The sequence below is a fragment of the Acomys russatus genome, chromosome 24 (genome assembly GCF_903995435.1).
Source record: "Acomys russatus chromosome 24, mAcoRus1.1, whole genome shotgun sequence".
NCBI lineage: Eukaryota > Metazoa > Chordata > Mammalia > Rodentia > Muridae > Acomys > Acomys russatus.
This window is the reverse complement of record NC_067160.1, coordinates 54,467,191-54,485,420: the sequence shown is the minus strand read 5'-3', so window position 1 is coordinate 54,485,420 and position 18,230 is coordinate 54,467,191. Positions and strand designations below refer to the sequence as shown.

The 18,230-nt window shown below is 50.6% G+C and overlaps 1 protein-coding gene across 1 annotated transcript in view; it reads right to left on the bottom strand.

The window, feature by feature from the left end:
• Window positions 1-4,609: 4,609 nt before the first annotated feature.
• Cfap77 (cilia and flagella associated protein 77) overlaps window positions 4,610-18,230 on the bottom strand; it is a 126,419-nt gene continuing 112,798 nt past the window's right edge. Inside the window, exon 6 of the mRNA XM_051166563.1 lies at window positions 4,610-4,757. Coding sequence (XP_051022520.1) covers window positions 4,635-4,757 — 123 coding nt within the window. The 3' untranslated portion in view covers window positions 4,610-4,634. The remainder of the gene's footprint in view (window positions 4,758-18,230) is intronic.

The window sequence follows — 18,230 nt, the reverse complement described above, 5'->3', positions numbered from 1 at the left end:
CAAAGGCAGTCAGATCTCCGTGATTTCGAAGCCAGCCTGGACTACATAGCAAGTTCCGGGACAGCCAGGGCTACAGAGTGAGACTCTGTCAAGGAGGAAGGAGGGAGAAGCAGGCAGTACTTATTTTTGCAAGATAAGCAATTTCTGGCTATAGCACCTTCCTAGCCCTGGGTTCGAGTGTCTTTTGAACATGAATTTGCAACCTGTGAAGTTGCTGGGAGAACTGTGGTAGAGGTAGGCTAACGAAGTCAACAAAATGAATTCCCAGTGCCAGCAGGCTAGAGCCTTCAGGGCCTCTCTATCCTAGATCAACAGGGGGCAGGCAGCTGTACTCCAGCCCCAAGCCAAGCTCAAGTGGAGGCAGGGCTTTGCCTCATGTGACAGGATACTTGAAGCAATGGAATCAGACCAGACCCAGATGTGGGGCTCTGTATAGGCTCAAATAATTGATGAGGTTAGAGGAATCAAGCCAGCGCAGCGCAAGATGTGGGGCCAGGAATCTCCGCAGCATCTGCCTCTGGCTCTCCAGTGGGTGGCGCTGTAGGACAAGGAGCGGAGGGTCTTCACTGCGTTCCCTGAGATCTGGCCCTGATCCTGAGTGTGACCCACGGGGACAGCACCCAGGCATCTGTCACAGGCCCCACAAGTGGCCCAGTGCGCAGGCAGGGCAAACGACAGCTGAACAAAGAAGACACAAGTGTGTGTGTGCTGGCTGGGCCCAACCACTGTACAGCCAGGTCCAGGGCTGTGCAGTGGTTAATCCCATCCTCGGTAGCTCAAAGACCAACATTTTTGGGGTGAGTGTGCTTTGGAAAATCCTCTGGCTCCCAATACAGTCGCTTCTCTTGCTAAGAGATGGCCCGATCCCAATTATCTTATCCTTGCCCTGTTGGTCCCTTTAAATATGGGCTCAGCCTACATCCATCCCAGGACTCACTCATCCCCAGTGTGTTTTAGTGCAAGGGAACAAAACTTGGTGTTTATCCACGGCTTATCATGTTAGCACACGCTACACATTCTTGAAGGTCCCGCCACCTCAGCTGCGATGGGTCAGGATCCTGCCTCACACTTGGGCTCAGATGTTAAGACTCTTGTTCCAGATTGTGCTGCGTGATCTTAGCCATGGTGGCCTCCATTCACTGGATCTGTGGCTGACCCCCCTCCCTGGCTCACCTCTGCATTTCCACTAACCCCCGCCCCCAGACTCAGGATGGCTGCAGCCAAGTGAGCCAGGAGACCTGTTTCCCTCTGGGAATGAGAACAGGGTTCAAGCCCATAGATAATAAATTCGTCACAGATAGTGAGTTCATCACAGATAGTGAGTTCATCACAGATAGTGAGTTCATCACAAATGGTAAGCCACACTGAGCCAGATTCCCAGAAGGGTCTGTGTGTAACTGCTAATGGGCTGCAGCATAAGTGCTTGCATGCATGCGTGTGTGTGTGTGTGTGTGTGTGTGTGTGTGTGTGTGTGTGTGGTGTGTGTGTGTGTGTGTGTACATGCATATGTACTGCTTGTATATGTGTGTACAGGTGTGTGTGTGGTGTATGTACCAATGTAGAAGTCTACTCGATTGGCGGTACAGCACCCATCCAGGCCCAGGGGAATCTCGAATCAGTGACCACGGTGCAGACAATCCTGGACATCTATCTATGACCCATGGGATTTGCCTCTGGGGTCTAAGATCCCTTCTGAAGAGGAAACGCAACCAGTAAGCCAGGAAGAAACTGGAGTAGGGGTCGTGGGCTGCAGAGAATTCACACAGGCCGATGGGAATTTACCCGGGGCTGTTGGAGGAGGGACTCTGAAAGACAAGGAAGAAAGATCTGAAAGGCGAGGAGGAGGCAGGTGACAGTGTGGACCTCAGGTGCAGCAGGCTGGGAAGGAAACAAGCTTTAAGCCCGAGGCAGAAATGAGCAGGCCCAGAGGGGAAGGGACAAGAGGTAGGAGGTGACTCAGGTAGGGGGTGACTCGGGTGATGGGCCTGGGGGACCTCACCTGCTGGGCCCTGCCTTTTCCTTCAGAAGCCACAGAATTTGAAAGCCTGCTCAAGAGAAGAGGAGGAGAAGCAGAGACCAAGGGAGTGGTTGAGGGGGAGTCTGAACTTCTTTGAGTTGGGATGCAAGTCAGGTGGAGGGAGTGGAGCTGCAGGCACACAGGGCTTCTGGGGCTCCGCTTTGCAGACATCAACAGTCTCCTGATAAATCACATCCACATAGTTTTCTTTTTCATTTCACTTCTGTTTCTGCCTTTGTGTTTGTTTTGAGATACGGGTTTCTCTGTGTAGCCCTGGCTGTCCTGGACTCACTTTGTAGACCAGGCTGGCCTCGAACTCACAGAGATCCTCTTGCCTCTGCCTCTTGAGTGCTGATATTAAAATTGTGCATCATGATGCCCAGGTTTTCTTTTCTTTTTCCCTGAGACAGGGTCTCTCTGTGTAGCCTTGGTTGTCCAGGAACTCTGTAGACCAGGCTGGCCTTGAACTCACAGAGATCCACCTGCCTCTGCCTCCCTAAGTGCTGGGATTAAAGGCATGTGCCACCTTGCCTGGCTCTCTTTTCTTTTTCTAAGACTATGTCGCACGTAGCTCAGGCTGGCCTTGAACTTACTATGTAACCTTGATCCTCATGGCTCCGTGTCCAAGAGCTGGGACTATAGGTGTGCGCCTCTGTGCTGGGTTTGTGCCATGCTGGCGATGGAACCCAGGCTCTGTACATGATGGGCAAGCACTCTACCACCTGAACTACGCCCTAGAGGCGTGTGTGGGTTAGATGTGAGATCTAAAGGAGCCTGAGCAAGTGCAGGTTTGAACTTACGAGGCTGGGTGCATAGTGTCACTTATGACCTGTGAAGACAGAGGAGGAAGCAGGTTTGGGGGAAACAGAGTTCTGTATGTGTGGGGTTGGGTTAGAAATGAATAAATGCCAGACTCCCAATTCAGGTGTTAGCTGGGTCGGGGCACAGGTGCCAGCAGGGCGGGGGCACAGGTGTGTCCTGAGAACTTCAAGTTGCCGGGCTCTGTGGTGGCTTGACTAGGAATGGCCTCCACAGGCTCATAGATTTGAATGCTTGGTCAGTAGGGAGTGGCACGGCTTGACTGGGTGTGGCCTTGGTGGAGGAAGTGTGTCACTGGGGGTGGGCTTTGGGCTTTCAAATGCTCAAGTCAAGCCCAGTGGCTCTTTCTTTCTGCTGCCTGTGGATCCAGATACAGAATTTTCAAGCTCCTTCTCCGGTACCATGTCTGCCTGCATGCTGCCATGCTTCCCACCATGATGATAATGTAAGCCAGCCCCAGTTAAAATGTTGTCCTTTATAAGAGTTGCCTTGGTCATGGCGTCTCTTCACAGCCATAGAACAGTGACTAAGACTAGCTCTTAGAGTCTCAAAAACTGGCCTGTTGGGGCTGGGGAGATGGCTCAGCAGTTAAGAGCACTGTCTGCTCTTCTGGAGGTCCTGAGTTCAATTCTTAGCAACCACATGGTGGCTCACAACCATCTATAGTGGGATCTGTTGCCCACTTCTGGCCTGCAGGGGTATGTGCCGATAGAGCACTCATATACATAAAATAAATAACTAAAATCTTTTTTTTTAATAACTAAAATCTTAAAACCAAACAAACAACTGGCCTGTCAGAGGAAGGCCCTGTGGCATGGTGTAGAGGTATACCTTGAAAAGCTCTATGTGGCAACATCCACGTTTCAAGTTAGTTTGTTCCCTTTACAGTTTGTTTTCAAATAAAGACAGCAGGGCAGGAGGACAAGTCATCTTTTAAATTTAAAATAAATCAGTTTGTAATTTGTGGAGAGAATCCAAAGACCCCAGAGAAAGATGGGACTCAAGGTCCTAGAGATATATTCCAAGCTCTTCAGCTCCTTGCACCGCACAAGGCAGTCTCCTTTGGAGGGGTGAGCGACAGCCAGGTAGTCTTAAGAAGTCCATGCTGGTCTGTCTGATTGACAGAGCCACAGCACTGAGGGGGGTGGGGTGCTGGCCCTGTGTAATGAACCACAGGCTCTTCCTGCTGTCAGGGGTCCCAGAGAGAGAATCCTGTCGTGTCGAGACCCCAGACATCCCCAGAAGGGCAATTAAAACTCATGTTTGGAATAAGAAATGAGGGTTTTCAAAGCCTGCCGGTGTTACACTCCATGCAGAAAATACACAGGTCGTTCTTGGCGCCTGATAGGCAGGACCGTGAAATCGACTTTTAGCCTGGATGTATTTGTTTCTATTAAAAACTGTATTTTTCAGTTTAAGACTTGCAAAGAGGCAGAGCGGGGCTCCTGGAAAAGGAGGAGGGGGAGGAGGAGAAAATGGAAGGAGAAAAGGAAGAGGAGAAAGAGGCAGGAAAGGAGATGAGGAAGAGGATGAGGAAAACTTTCAGGAGAATGACAGTGGCTTCCTAGGCAGAGGGAAACTGGGGGTAAGGCAAGGCTGGCATTGGTTAACAAAAGGGTGGGGCTCAGGGTTCTTATAAAGAAAATAAGTAACCTAAGACTTGAATCTGAGGTCCCTGTGACAAAGAGCTGTGTCAAAAGGTAGGAATGTCTTCCTGGAGTTTGGGAGAGGGAGGAAAAAGGGGTTTTTGGGGGGGGATTTTTCTATTGCATCAAGGCGGCCCCTCCTGTGGGAAGGGCTAGGGGTGCGTGTAGTTGCCCATCCGTAGGGTTCCCTGGCGCACTGCATACTCTTCCTTGTGGGCTTTGAGGGCTCTCTGTCGATCAGCCTCTGTGGGGAATGTAGCAAGATGGGATGCCACCTGTGGACAGAGGGAAAGGACAGGGGATTGAGGCTTAGTCCTGTGCTTCCCTGTACCTCCCCAAGCCTCAGCTTTAGGGTACTAAGGAACGCAGCTGTGGGGGGGGGGGGGTGGCGGGTAGGGAAGGTGTGTGCTGTAGCTCTGGGCTTGGAGGAGCCAGGGCAAAGGCAGCAGTCCCCAGCACCCACGTGTTAGCTTACAACCATCTGTAACTCCAGGCTCAGGGATCCTTCTGGCCTTCTTGGATACCAGGCACACACACGGTGCACAGACATACATGCAGGCAAAACACTCATACACTTAACAATACAGCCTTAAAATCTTAAACTAGGGGCTGGAGAGATAGCTCAGTGGTTAAGAGCACTGCCTGCTCTTCCAAAGGACCCGGGTTCAATTCCACATGGCAGCTCACAACTGTTTGTAACTACAAGATCTGAAACCAATGCACATAAATTAAAAAATTAAATAAAAATTAAAAATAAAATAAAATAAAATCTTAAACTAAAAAAAAAAAAAAAAAAAAAAAAAAAAAGGGCAAGATCTTGTGCCTTCAGTTGCTCGGCTTGCTCTTCCCTCTCCAGAAATAGGGGCAAGCTGAGAAGCTGTCTCCTCCTCTGCTGCCCCTGGAATAGATAGTTCCAGATGCTGGGAGACAAGGCCCCCCCCCCCACCAGTGCAACCTCCCCAACACAGCAGTTCTCCTTGGGATACCATAATGGCCGGAGAGTGTGGGCTGTGGCTAACGTGCCTCCTCGTCCTCTCTCATTCACTCCCGTCTTTTGATCACAGCCCTGGGTCAGACACAGGGGCATAACACTGAGGACCACGGAGGACACAGATCCACCCCTGCAGGAGAGCAAATGTCACCTAACAAGTTCCACGTTCCTTCCTTACTGCCAGGGAGGGTCAGCGTATACAATAACAGCCTGAATCCAAGGCTGGGAGGGTTCAGAGGACGGGGTCCCCCGAAGAAGACTTGGGGCGAGCTGGATGTGCAGGGCGTTCCGAGGCAAAGTGAGGGCATGCCGGCCTACCCAGTTCAATTGTAGCTTAAGGTCAAGATGGGATGGCTGAGGTAGAGGGCTGACATGTTTTGTACTGTCAGGAGCTCTGGTGGCCTCAGGATAATGCGGGGCCTCAGTCAGACATAAGGCTCTCCTCAACAGTGTTAGCCTTGTAGGTTTGTGTCGGGGTTAGCAATCAAGGTGTGTGTAAGTGTGTGTGTCTGTGAGTATGTGTGTGTCTGTGTGTGTATATGTGTGAGTAGGTATGGTGTCTGTGTGTGTATATCCGTGAATGGTTGTGGTGTATGTGTGTGACTGTGTGTGTATGTGTGTGTATGTGCGTGTGAGAAACATATGGGCGGGTGCTTGCAGAAGCCAGAAGAGTCTCTCTGATCTGCTGGATCTGGTGCTAAAGGTGGTTACGAGTCACTGGGAACTGAACTTGGGTCCTCTTAAAGAACGGCCAGCTCTCTTAGCTCTCCAGTCCCTAGAAGGAGCTGTGACATTTTTGTGACAAGGTCTCCCACTGAACCCCACCAAATAGCTAGGCCTGGGGTCTGCCTGCCTCTGAACCCTCCCCTGCCCAGGACTAAGGTGTCAGGCGTGCACAGTCACAACTGGCTCCCGCACCGTGGTTCTGGGAATCCAAGTGCAGCAACGAGCACTTTACCCACTGAGCCATCCCCCACCATCAGCACCAGCTCACAGCCTTCATGTAGCAAACGGTGAGAGGGGCACCCAGGGAAGAGGATAAAATATCAGAGAGAAAGAAGGAGAAGAAGGAAGCTGGCGGGCAGTCTCCGGTTCAGCGCCCAACAGTCCTCAGAGCAGGGGTCTGGCTGGTCCCCCAGGGGACAGATGGCAGAGAAACCCTTTGCTTCCAAAAGACAGTTGAAACCTCTCAGCAAAGTGGTACAGGGAGTCTGTGGGCCTTGGGCACCCAGCTGAGGGGTCCTCTTAGGCCTCCCAGTCTCTAGGAGGCACTCTGATCATGGAGCTCTGTCCTAGTAGCTGGTTATCAGTCGATTTTGCCTTTAAAATTATAAACATTTTACTCCTATAATGTTTCCATAATAGTATCAACAGGCACAGTTTTACAAAAATGTTTAACATTGTGCAGAATATTTTTCCTTCCTCCAAGAAGAATCTTCCATGGTGAATGGTGGCTCACTCCTAAAATCCCAGCCTCTGGGCAGGCTGAGGTATAAGGAACTCAGACCTGAGGCCAGCTGGGAAAATTAATGGGACCTTGTTGTGTTATCATGTTGTTAAATATTTATTTGTTCTTATTTTATGTAGTGTGAGTGTCTTGCTTGCATGTATGGTCCATTGTGTACATGCAGTACCTGTGAATACCAGAAGAGGGTGCTAGATCCCCTTGAACTCTAGCTATAGGCAGTCGTGAGCTGCCACGTGGGTCCTAGGAACCAAAACCTGGACCTCTGTAAGAGCAACCAATGTTTTTAATTGTTAGAATTATTATTTATTTTTATGTGTGTGGGTATTTTGCCTGCATGTATGTCTCCGCACCACATGCATGTGCCTGGTGCCCTTTAGCAGTCAGAAGAGGGTGTTGGATCCCCTGGGAACTGGAGTTACAGAGCTGCCGTCCTCTGGAAGAGCAGCCAGTGCTCTTAATTACTGAGCCATCTCTTCAGCCCTGCAAAGCTTGCTTAGCTGTTGAACCATCTCTCCAACACTTAAGCTTTGTTTTAAGGTCAATAAACATGGATGCTGAGACGGCTGAGGAGTAAGGCGCCTGCTTGCCAAGACCGATGACCTGAGATCCATCCTCGGGCCCCACAGAAAGGTGAAGGCAGAAAAACAACTTCACAAAATTGTCTTGTGACCTCCACACACATCTTCATCACACACATGCACACAATAATAACATCTAAAAACACATGTGGTAGCCGGGCGTGGTGGCACACGCTTTTAATCCCAGCACTCAGGAGGCAGAGGCAGGTGGATTGCTGTGAATGCGAGGCCAGCCTGGTCTACAGAGTGAGACACAGCCAAGGCTGACACAGAGAGACCCTGTCTCAAAAAAAAAACAAAAGCAAAAACAAAAATGATGTGGTTTTTGTAACACTGAAAAAGAAAAGATAAATTTTGAAAGAGAAAAAAAGATACAGAAATAGCCGCACACTTGTAATCCCAGTACTCTGGTGACAGCGGCAGGAAGACAGAGTTCAAGGCCAACTGGACAGAAGATGGCTTCCTCCGTTGCCCCTCGCTCTAGTTTATGAGACAGGGTCTCTCATGGACACGAGAACACACCATTTTAGCATGGCCGGCTGGCTTGGGAGGTTTGGGGAGCCACCTGCCTCTGCTTCCTCGGCACCCGCCACCTTCTTCAGGGGTGCCCTGGGGATTCCAATACGGGCACTCAGGCTTGTTCAACAAGTGTTCCGGCCACTGAAACATCTCCCCAGCCCAGAATAGTACTTTGCCTGTTGGTTGGTTTTCACGTGTGTGTGTGTGTGTGTGTGTGTGTGTGTGTGTGTGTTCTTGTGGGTATGGGTGCATGCATGGTATGAGGGTGGAGATCAGAGGACAGCCTTGGGTTTGGTCACTGGCCCAGCACTCCCCCACAGAGGCCAGGCCAGCTGACTCCGGCTTCCATGGATCTGTATGTCTCTGCCGCTTAGCTTACCATTGCCCGGCTGTTACACATGAATTCTGGCAAACATCTTTACCAGAAGAGCCATTTCCTAGTCCTTGGCATTTCTTTAAGTGATAGAAGACACGGAGGAGGCCATGAAAGAGGCTGACGTGCTGGACCGTGGCCCAGAAATGCCAGGAGCCACAGAACCTGGAGGAGGCAGGATAGAGCCTCTCCCAGGACCTTTGGGAGGAGCCCATACCTTAGCTTTGGATTTCTGTTCTTCAGAACTGTGAGAATAACCTTCTATTGTTTAATGTCCCCCCACCCCCCAGTTTGGGTTGATTTGTTACAGGAGCCTCCAAAAATGAACCGAGAGCTCAGGGCATCCTGGACACTCCCACAGGAGTTGGAGGCCCCACAGATCTGTTTGGCTGACTCACATACGGCAAGAGAGGGCACATTGGACATGTTCTTTTGTGGGTCCTAAGGCGATAGCACAACTAGTGTACTGCCCGGTTTCAATTGTCAACTTGACATAATCAAGAAATCGCTTGGGAAGAGAGACTCTCACAAGAGGTTGCCTACGTCGCTTTGGACTGGGCGCATGTCTTGATGTGAGAAGACACAGCCCACTGAGGGTAGCACCATTCCCCAGGAGGGGCTCCTGAACCATGTAAGCAGAGAGAGTGAGCCGAGCACTACCAAGCCTTGACTGCGGATGCGACCAGCTGCTCCAAGCTCCTGCCTTCCTTTCCCTGCCATGATGGACAGCAACCTGGAGCTTAATAGTGCTCTTGTCAGGGTATTTATCCCAGCAACAGAGCCGAAATTCCACGGTCCGTAATGTGTTTGCCTTGCAAGCAACAGGATCTGAGTTTGATCCCAGCACCTACAGACAAACCAGGGGTGGGGGTACCTGTCTATAACCCCAGGGCCAGAGAGAAAGAAACAGGACCTGGGGCTGACAGGCTAGCCTATTTGAGGAGTCCCAGGCCCCAGGGAGCAGAGGCTGAGACACGCCTCAGAGTACTGGCTGCTCTTGCAGAGGCCCATGAGTTTAGTTTCAAGACCACATGGTAGGCAGTCCATAACCACGTGTAACTCCAATTCCAGGGGATCCGATGTCCTTGGCTGGCATCCAAGGGTGCAGATGCATGCAATGCACTTACATACGTAGAGGCAAAGTGCTCACATACATAAAATAAACGAAAACTTTACAGATAACTAAGGTAAGCATCGACTAAGGAGAAAGGACACCAGAGGCTGACCTTTGACCTCCACATGCACACACAAACGCCCACACACAGAGACATGTTCGTTTTGCAAACTCCGCTTAGCAAACAATCCCGCTGAACCAAAAACACACGTCAATCCATCCATCTAGAATACATGATTAAGCACCAACTGCCAGCTGTGATGGTTAAACTCATATCTCTTTATAGCCCTGGCTGTCTAAGAACTCCCTACTTAGACCAAGCTGGCCTCAATATCCCAGAGATCCACCTGCCTCTGCCTCCTGATTAAAGGCATGTGCCACCATGCCCAGCTAAGCTTACATGTCATCAATCCAAGTTCCAAATCACCTGAGCTTACTCACTTGGTGTTTGGGGCATGGGAAGTCCTTCTCAGAGACTGGCCATGGGCATCCCTCACCTGCTCTGCCCTCAGCAGCACCAGGCTGACTCTGTGGCGAGCCCCAAGCGCACCACTGTAGGACAGTCTCTGCACTGGACCCCCTCACAGTGGGAGCTTGGGTGAGCATGCACATGGAGCACCGGGGTTCTTTGAGGCACGGTCTTTCAGCGTGAGGCCTGGCCCTGGAGAAATGGTTAAGTGGGGTGGACCCAAGAAAGAGAGGAGTGGATCGAGAAGAAAGGATATAACTTGTGTGGCCTTGGGTGGTCACTGAGGGTGAACCTGGGGCCACCGGGAGGGAAGGTAGGCTCTCGAGGGGATATAGTGTCAACAGGGGTGAGAGGGAGTGTAGACCTCCTGGGCTTGGAGTGGCCTGTGGAGTGAGACTCAAGCTGTCTGTTTAGTGGCCAGCCTGTTGGCTCCCTTGGAAGCTAACGCAAGCAAGCGGGTCTCCAGAAAAAGAAGGCACTGGCTCAACTGGAAGAGGGCTCTTGCCTAGCATGCATGAGGTCCTGAGTTTCCCCTAACACTGCATAAACTGGACAATGTTATTTATGGTAGCACACTCCTGCAAATCCTAGCACTGGGGTGGGGGTGGGGGGTGGGGGTAAGGGGGTGGGGGGTGGGACAGAGGCAGGAAGATCAGAACTTCAAGGCAGGCTCTGGGGCTGCGCTCCCATCTTCCACAATAGCTCCCCTTACAAAACCACTTGCCACCCTGGAGGACCCCGTTAAGTATCAGCCTGAGAGCCCCCCACCCCCTCATGGTCATGACCGAGAGGCCCTGGGGAGCCAATGATGGAGAGCCAGTGGTGTTAGGAATTCCTTCTGAGATGCTTCTAGATTAAGCCATCTTCAGTCTGCCTCTGCCTGGAGCTAAGAAACTGTAATGGCTTTGGCAGGAGACAGCTTTGCTGAGTGGAGCTCTGAGCCGCTCTGAGGTCAGTGCAGGTAAATAAGAGGCCTGGCCACTGGCTTTGCTAGCAGCCTGGGGACTCGGGAAAACTGGTAACCCCCCTCTGCTCAACAGAGGTGTGGCCCTGCTTAAAAGTGGGGTGCTATGCGAATCTAGACATTTGAGTCTGCGCCACAGTGCCCTAGAGACACCATAGAGGAAGACAGGCCCAGCCTTGCCCACACTGTCCAGTGGCACAGTGGCTAAGCACACAACTGCCAAATTACAGTTTACAGGGGAGCTGTGAAGTGAGATCTGGGACAGGAGAATCTCGCTTATGGGGAGAGGCAGAGTCTCTAGAGAGGGTGAGAAACATTGCCCAGGGGAAGGAAAGAAGAAGAAAAACGTCCCAGACCTTCAAACTAAGGTCTGAAGTGGCAGGAATTTGGACAAATTAAAGAAAATGAAAGCAGTAAGTGTGGCCTGGGTCAGTGAGCCCAAGCTGGGAGCTGATGGCAGATGCCATCATAGGTTTGTCCCCAATGTGTCTGGAAGTCACTATCCCCTCACTGGCAGCTGGATTGAATAAAAGATTCTCAGAAATGTAGGGCTGGCAGAGTTGTTGGGAGTATGACACAGTACAGGTGGAGAATTCCGAGTCCAGAGGCAGAAAGAACACAGATCTCTGTGTCTCTAGTGAACTTGGGGACAGCTGGGGCCAGAGCCAGCCTGCCCTTTGCCCTTTGCCCTCTGCCCTCTGGTTTCCACCATGTCCTGCTTCCCTCTGGGCTTCACTTGCAAGCACCGTCCTCTTCAGTAGGCTCTGGGGAGCATCCTTCACACCAGGTACCCGCCCTTCCCCTTTCCCCCCACCCTCCCGACCCCCTACCCCCACTGTTGATGCTTCTGTTTGTTGCCACCCCCCATCCCCACCCCACCCCCACCAATCTCTAGCCCAGGCTAGCCTTGAACTCACATTATAGGTGAGGATGGCCCTGGACCTCTGAACCTCCTGACTCTACTGTCCAAGTGCAAGCACAGGTGTGTACCATCATTACCTCATTTAGAACATCTGTCCCCTGGGCCAAGTTTATCCTGTGAGAAAGTACGTATTGCAAACATGCAGATTATGATGGTGGGAGCCAGGCGGTGGTGGCGCACGCCTTTAATCCCAGCGCTTGGGAGGCAGAGTCAGGCAGATCGCTGTGAGTTCGAGGCCAGCCTGGTCTACAGAGTGAGTCCAGGACAGCCAAGGCCGCACAGAGAAGCTTTGTCTCAAAAAACCAAAAAAAAAAAAAAAAAAAGATGGTGGGGCCAGTGGAAGAGACTTGTATGCAGAGCCAGGGAAAAGGGTGTGTATCCTGTGATGGTGAAAATGGGCAAGGCGGCTGCCGGAGGGGAGGCCTCTGTGGCCAGCAGACACAAAAACATGGGACCTGAGAGTGACCTCTCCAAGCCCATCAGATCAGCAACATAGCTATTAAGCACAGGCATGGTTGCTGGTTGGTTGCAGTGAGGAGAACCCGTAATCCCCGCGATTGGAATACAGAGAAGTATTGAGGGGCTGAGACCAGCCTGTGCTACCTAGTGAAACCTCATCTAACACAAATCGGAGGCTGGCCAGATGGCACAGTCAGTAAAGTACTTCCTGCCCAAGCACACATGCACGAGGGCCTCGAACTCAGATTCTCAACCCCCACATAAAAGCCAGGTGGGATGGTGAGTGGCTATAATCCCAGCACCAGGGGAGTGGGGGCGGGGGGGGGGTGGGTGGAGGTGGAGACAGGCAGCTCCTGGGCGCTCATTGGCCACCCAGTCCAGCTGAAATGGTGAGCTCTGGATTCAGTGGGAGAGCGTCCCAAAAATAAAGTGAAAAGCAACAGAAGTTGTTGATCTCTGTACAGGTGCACACACAGACACAGGTGAGTGTGCCCCTTCCCCACACACATGCTTACAGCACACATGTGCACGCACGTGCACACACATACGCGCACACGCATAAACTTTCTGCTAGTGGTTAGTGAGCATGTTAATTTGAGAGAGGCTGGGACTTTAAGGTAGTGCTTGTTCCTATCTCAGCTCATGGGAACCTGGAGGCGCTTTTCAGAGTGTCCACTAACAGTCGCATATGAGACAGCCTCGTGGCACCATGGACGGAACACTGGGACCCAGAGCACATCCTCCTGACGGGGACCAATGGCGCCTGGCAGACTGAGGCAGTGGACACTGCAGATACCCGCCCCCCTGGCACAGCAACCCCCCCACCCCACAGCTCTGTAAATCCCAGTGAACTAAGATCAAATGAAGCCAAGCACTCAGCATATCGTGGCCCCATCCATACTGCCAGGAGCCACTGCAGTGGGCGGGGCTCTGCAGAACAGCCCTGCTCAGATTTACCTGGACCAACATCTAAAAGCTTCAAAGCCTTGAGGTTGTATGAAGATAATCACAGAAAATGGCTGTAGACTAGAACGCAAGCATGGCGCCACTTAAAGATCTATTCGTTTTTATAGTATGAGTTTGGTTGTTTTTTTGTTTTTTTGTTTTTTTGTTTTTTTGTTTTTTGTTTTTTTTGTTTTTTGTTTTTTTTTTGTTTGTTTGTTTTTGTTTTTTTTGTTTTTTTGGTTTTTTTTTGTTTTTTTTTGTTTTTTTTTTGTTTTGTTTTGTTTTTTGTTTTGTTTTGTTTTGTTTTTTTGCTTCCCTGCATGCATGTGTGCCATGTGTGTGCAAAGCTGGCAGAGGCCAGAGGAGGTGTCAGAGCTCTGGCACTGGGGTTGTGAGCCACCATGTGGGTCCTGGGAATTGAACCTGGGTCCTCTGGAAGAGCAGCCAGTGCTCTTAAAGGCTGAGCCATCTCTCCAGCCCCCACTTTTATATGCCCTTTATATGAAAAAACAAAGGACACACAGGACATGCAGTGTCAGTCAAGTGCATATAGCCTTTGGCTAACTGGGTGGCCTGGGTGTACTTGCTCAAGGTCAAGGGCAGATAGCATTTTGCTTTCTCCTCCTCCTCTCTTGCCAGTTCCATGTTCCTTCAGCCTTAGCCTCTGCTACAGATGGGGGAGGGGTGGTCTTAGACAGTCACAGTGGGGTTCCTCCGGGGACAGGGCAGCAAGAATTGGCTCCAAATTGCAGTCTTATAGCTGCTTGGACAAATGTGCCTGAGTTGAAGTGGGGTGGTGGTGGTGTGTGTGCGTGAGTGTGTGTGCGCGCGTGCGTGCGCGTGCGTGCGTGCGTGCATGTGTGTGTGTGTGTGTGTGTGTGTGTGTGTGTGTACTCACCTCCTACACTTGCAATGGCCAGGGAAACTCAAACCCATGGCCACACACACTCCCAGGCCAAGCAGCTGTTCCACTGAGCTCACTAGGCTCCCAGCCTCTGGCCCACACTCATTGTTGGGCCTAATGACACTTGTCTCCTCTGTTAGGCAGGCATGGTCTCCAGCTGGACACCAAGCCTTCCAGACACAGGCCCGAAGCTCCATAAGCAAAGGGAGGTCTGAAGGAAAAATAGCCAGAGTAGGAAAAAAAGAAAGAAAATCTGCCAAAGAGCTCAGGGGTGGGGTGGGGTGGAGGGAGTCAGCGGGGGGGGGGGGGGAGGGAGGAGGGGAGCAAAGGGGTGACAGCCACTGAGGCTTAGTTGAGTTTTTTTTTTTAAGTGACAACTGCTCAGGTGACTGGGAGAGAGATCCTGCTGTAAAGATTGAGGGGCTGTCTGCTCTAATGAGAGGCACTTGAAAATTATGGATCAGTCCCAGGCCAGTAATTTCTGTCAAGTTCGGGGCAGCTGGAGGTCAGAGGCCCCAGTAGAACACTAGTGTAGGCGAGACCTCTTTGGCGAGCCGGCCGGAGCTTCCCCTCTGATGTAGCAGGTTGTGGTTTAAGTAATTAATGAGAACAGTCTCTCCTGAGACATCTGGTCCCCTAAATTGTTATTTTTGCTACTGGCTCCAAAAATAGATGGAGCAAGGACACAGAATCCGACCCTCCCTGCTGACACATGCTGGGGCTTCAAAGAACATCCGAACAGGGCTGTGCAGGCAAACTTCCTGCCTCCCCACAAGGGCTCCGCTCAGCTCTGAACCTCACTTGTCCTGACTCACAGTGCCATGGGTTGGGGGAGGGACTGAAGAGCCAATGGAGAGACAAAGACACCAGGCTGAAGAGGCCCTGCTACTAGACAGCAAAGTCAGAACAGAAAACCAGGTCTGTGTCGACTGACACACCAGGCCAGGAGAAATCATGGGCTTTTGTGCCTCTAGAAATGAGATGCTGGGGCCACAGAGGTGTTCCTTTAGTGCTGCCAAGTGTGAGACTCAAACTCCATCCCCAGCACCCACATAGAAGCCACACGTGGCAGCACTCACCTATAATCCCAGCACCCAGGAGGCAGAGACAGGCAGATCCCTGGAGCTCACTGGCCAGGCTGTTTGGCAAAATCAGCCATCTCCAGTTCACTGAAAGAAGCTGTCTCAAATAAGGTGGAGGGCAGTGTGATGCGTCTGCAGGGGGAAGGTGAGTTCGATCCTTGGGGCCCACGTACAGATTGAAGGCAAGAACTGATCCCCACAAAGTTGGCCTCTGACCTCCACGACTGTGTCATGACCCCTCCTGCCCGCGCATGCATGTATTAACACAATAATATAAAAAGAGCAGAGTTGGAAAACTGAAAGAGGAAAGATGAAGAGCGAGCAGGGAAGACACCGGTGATGACTTCTGGCTCCCGCACTCACGTGCACACAGGTGTCACACAATCAAATGAGACTCTACCAGGCACTCTCCAGCATGTCCTAGGATTGGCAAGGCCAGTCTGTAACGGTTGAAAACAAAATTGTACAATAAAGCTCTTGCTGGCGGATAAATATTCCAACTGCCTCACTCACAAGGTTGGGGTGTGTGTCTGGACTTCCCAGAGACCTTCGGGTCAGGTTGAGCTGCCCCTCTGGCCACATGAGGCCTACTGTGTGAGTAAGGGCACACTAGACTCCTATCATCAGAGGTCAATCAGCAGCCTGCTCTGGCCTCCATAGGACGAGGTCTGCATAATATGCTCCTCAGAGCCAAGGGAGGAGCTATTTGTTCATTTGTTTCGAGAGACTTGAAGGGCTCGGAAAATAGTGCAGACGGCAGTTCACTCCCTGAGCCCATGTTTGTTCTGTTTTGTTTTAAGCCAGGTGTGGCACACACTCTTACAAGGCCAGCAATGGAGAAGGAGGACAGGTATGTCCCTGGGGCTTGCCAACCAGCAAATCTAGCCAAATCAGTGAGTTGGAGGCCAATAAGAGATGCTGCCTTAGCTGGTGGGGTGGGGTGCCCGCCTTTAACCCCAGCAGGAAACAGAGGCAGGTGGATCTCTGTGAGTTGGAGGCCAGCCTGGTCTACAAAGAACATTCCAGGACAGCCAGAAATACACAGAAAAACCCTGTCTCAAAAAAAGAAAAAAAAAAAAGAAAAGAAAAGAAAAAGAGAAAGATGCTGCCTTTAAAGGAAAAGGAAAAAAGAAAAGGAAGATGAACAGTCCCTGAGGAACAGCACTCAGTTTCTCTGCCCTCTACATCTACTCATGCACATGTGTGTGTCCAGCCCCTCACAGATGTGTACACACAAGAACACACACACACACACACACACACACACACACACACACACACACACACACACACACACCAATCACAAGAGATTGGAGACCTGACTATTTTCTTAGCAGCATAAGTGTAGAAATCAACTATTTGGAAGCTGGAATGGTGGCACATCCCTGTAATCCCAGCACTTGAGGAGGCAGAGGCAGGCAGATCTCTGTGAGTTCAAGGCCAGCCTGGTCTACAAAGCAAGTCTAGGACATATAGGATGACACAGAGAAACCCTATCTCAAAAACAAAACAAAAACAAAAACAAAAACAAAAAGAAAGAAAAGAAAAGAAATAAACTGTTTGGACATGTTCCTAGGATATAAACCATTGTCTCAAACCATTCCCAAAAAGTTGTCTGACCCAATAACAGCTCCCCCCTCCCCCAGCCTCTGCAGTCACCATCAGCTTCCTGCCCCGGTGGATTGGCACAGTTTGCAGTTTGTAGACCTGTGGGTCTGGGTGATAGCGTTCGTCTCTTGGCATGATGTCCTCAAAGTCTGCCCAGGTTGGAGGATGGACACACCCCATTTCTTATGACTGAGTCTTACTTCCTTGCATGTAAAGGCTGTGTTTTCTTTGCTTATTACCAGATGGATGTTTGAGTTATTTCTATTATTTACTTATCTACTGACTATCATGGATGTCAGGAGTGCCTGAGCACGCGGATTTGTGTGCTGTATGTTTCCATAGCTCTTGGGTATACATGGCAAGAGTAGAACTGCTGTGCCCTGTGGGACTTTGTTTAGGCTTCTAGCAAAGTGCTGAAGTGTGCTTGCAAAAGTGGGGCGGAGCGTTTCCGATTTTCATCAGCAACACATGGGTACTCTGCTGTCTTCCAAGTCTTGCCAACACTTATATTGTCTGTAGCCCTGCTCATCGATGCAAGGGTGGCCCACTGAGGCTTTGACTTGCATTTCCCTAGTGGCCAATGAGCATCTTGTGTGCTAATTGGCACTCTCAATGGCATCTTCAGACAGTGTCTGCTCAGGTCCTTTGTTCATGTTGAATTTGGGGCATTTATCTCTTTATTGTCAAGTTACCCGAGTACCTCATATATCCATAGGTGCAAGGCTCAGATGAGACACGATTTCCTGGCCCATATCTCACCACATAGCCAAGGATAACCTTGGATTTCTGGTCCCCGTGCTGGATTCACAGGTATGCACTACCAACTACATATAGTTTATCTTAGCCCAAAGGCCAACAAGTAAAAATAATTTTTGAAAAAAATTTTGGTCAAGTCCAGTTAACCTATTTTTCTCAAGTGGGTTATATTTTATTTCCTTTTGCATAGAGAATCATCTTGATAGGACATTAGAAGAAAGGATTTAGGAATACAACTAAATAAGAGATTTATTTAAGCTGGGCGTGGTGGCACACATCTTTAATCCTAGCACTCAGGAGGCAGAGGCAGATGAACCGCTGTGAATTTGAGGCCAGCCTGGTCTACAAAGCAAGTCTAGGACAGCCAAGGCTACACAGAGAGACCCTGTCTCGAAACAACAAAACAGCACTTGGGAGGCTGAGGCAGGCCGATCACTGTGAATTCGAGGCCAGACTGGTCTACAAAGCAAGTCCAGGACAGCTACACAGAGAGACTCTGTCTCAAAAACAAAACAAAACAAAAAGAAATTTGTTTGGGTGGGTCCTCGAAGCATTTCCCAAGGCAACAAAGATGGATGTGGACTCTTCCCTCCTCA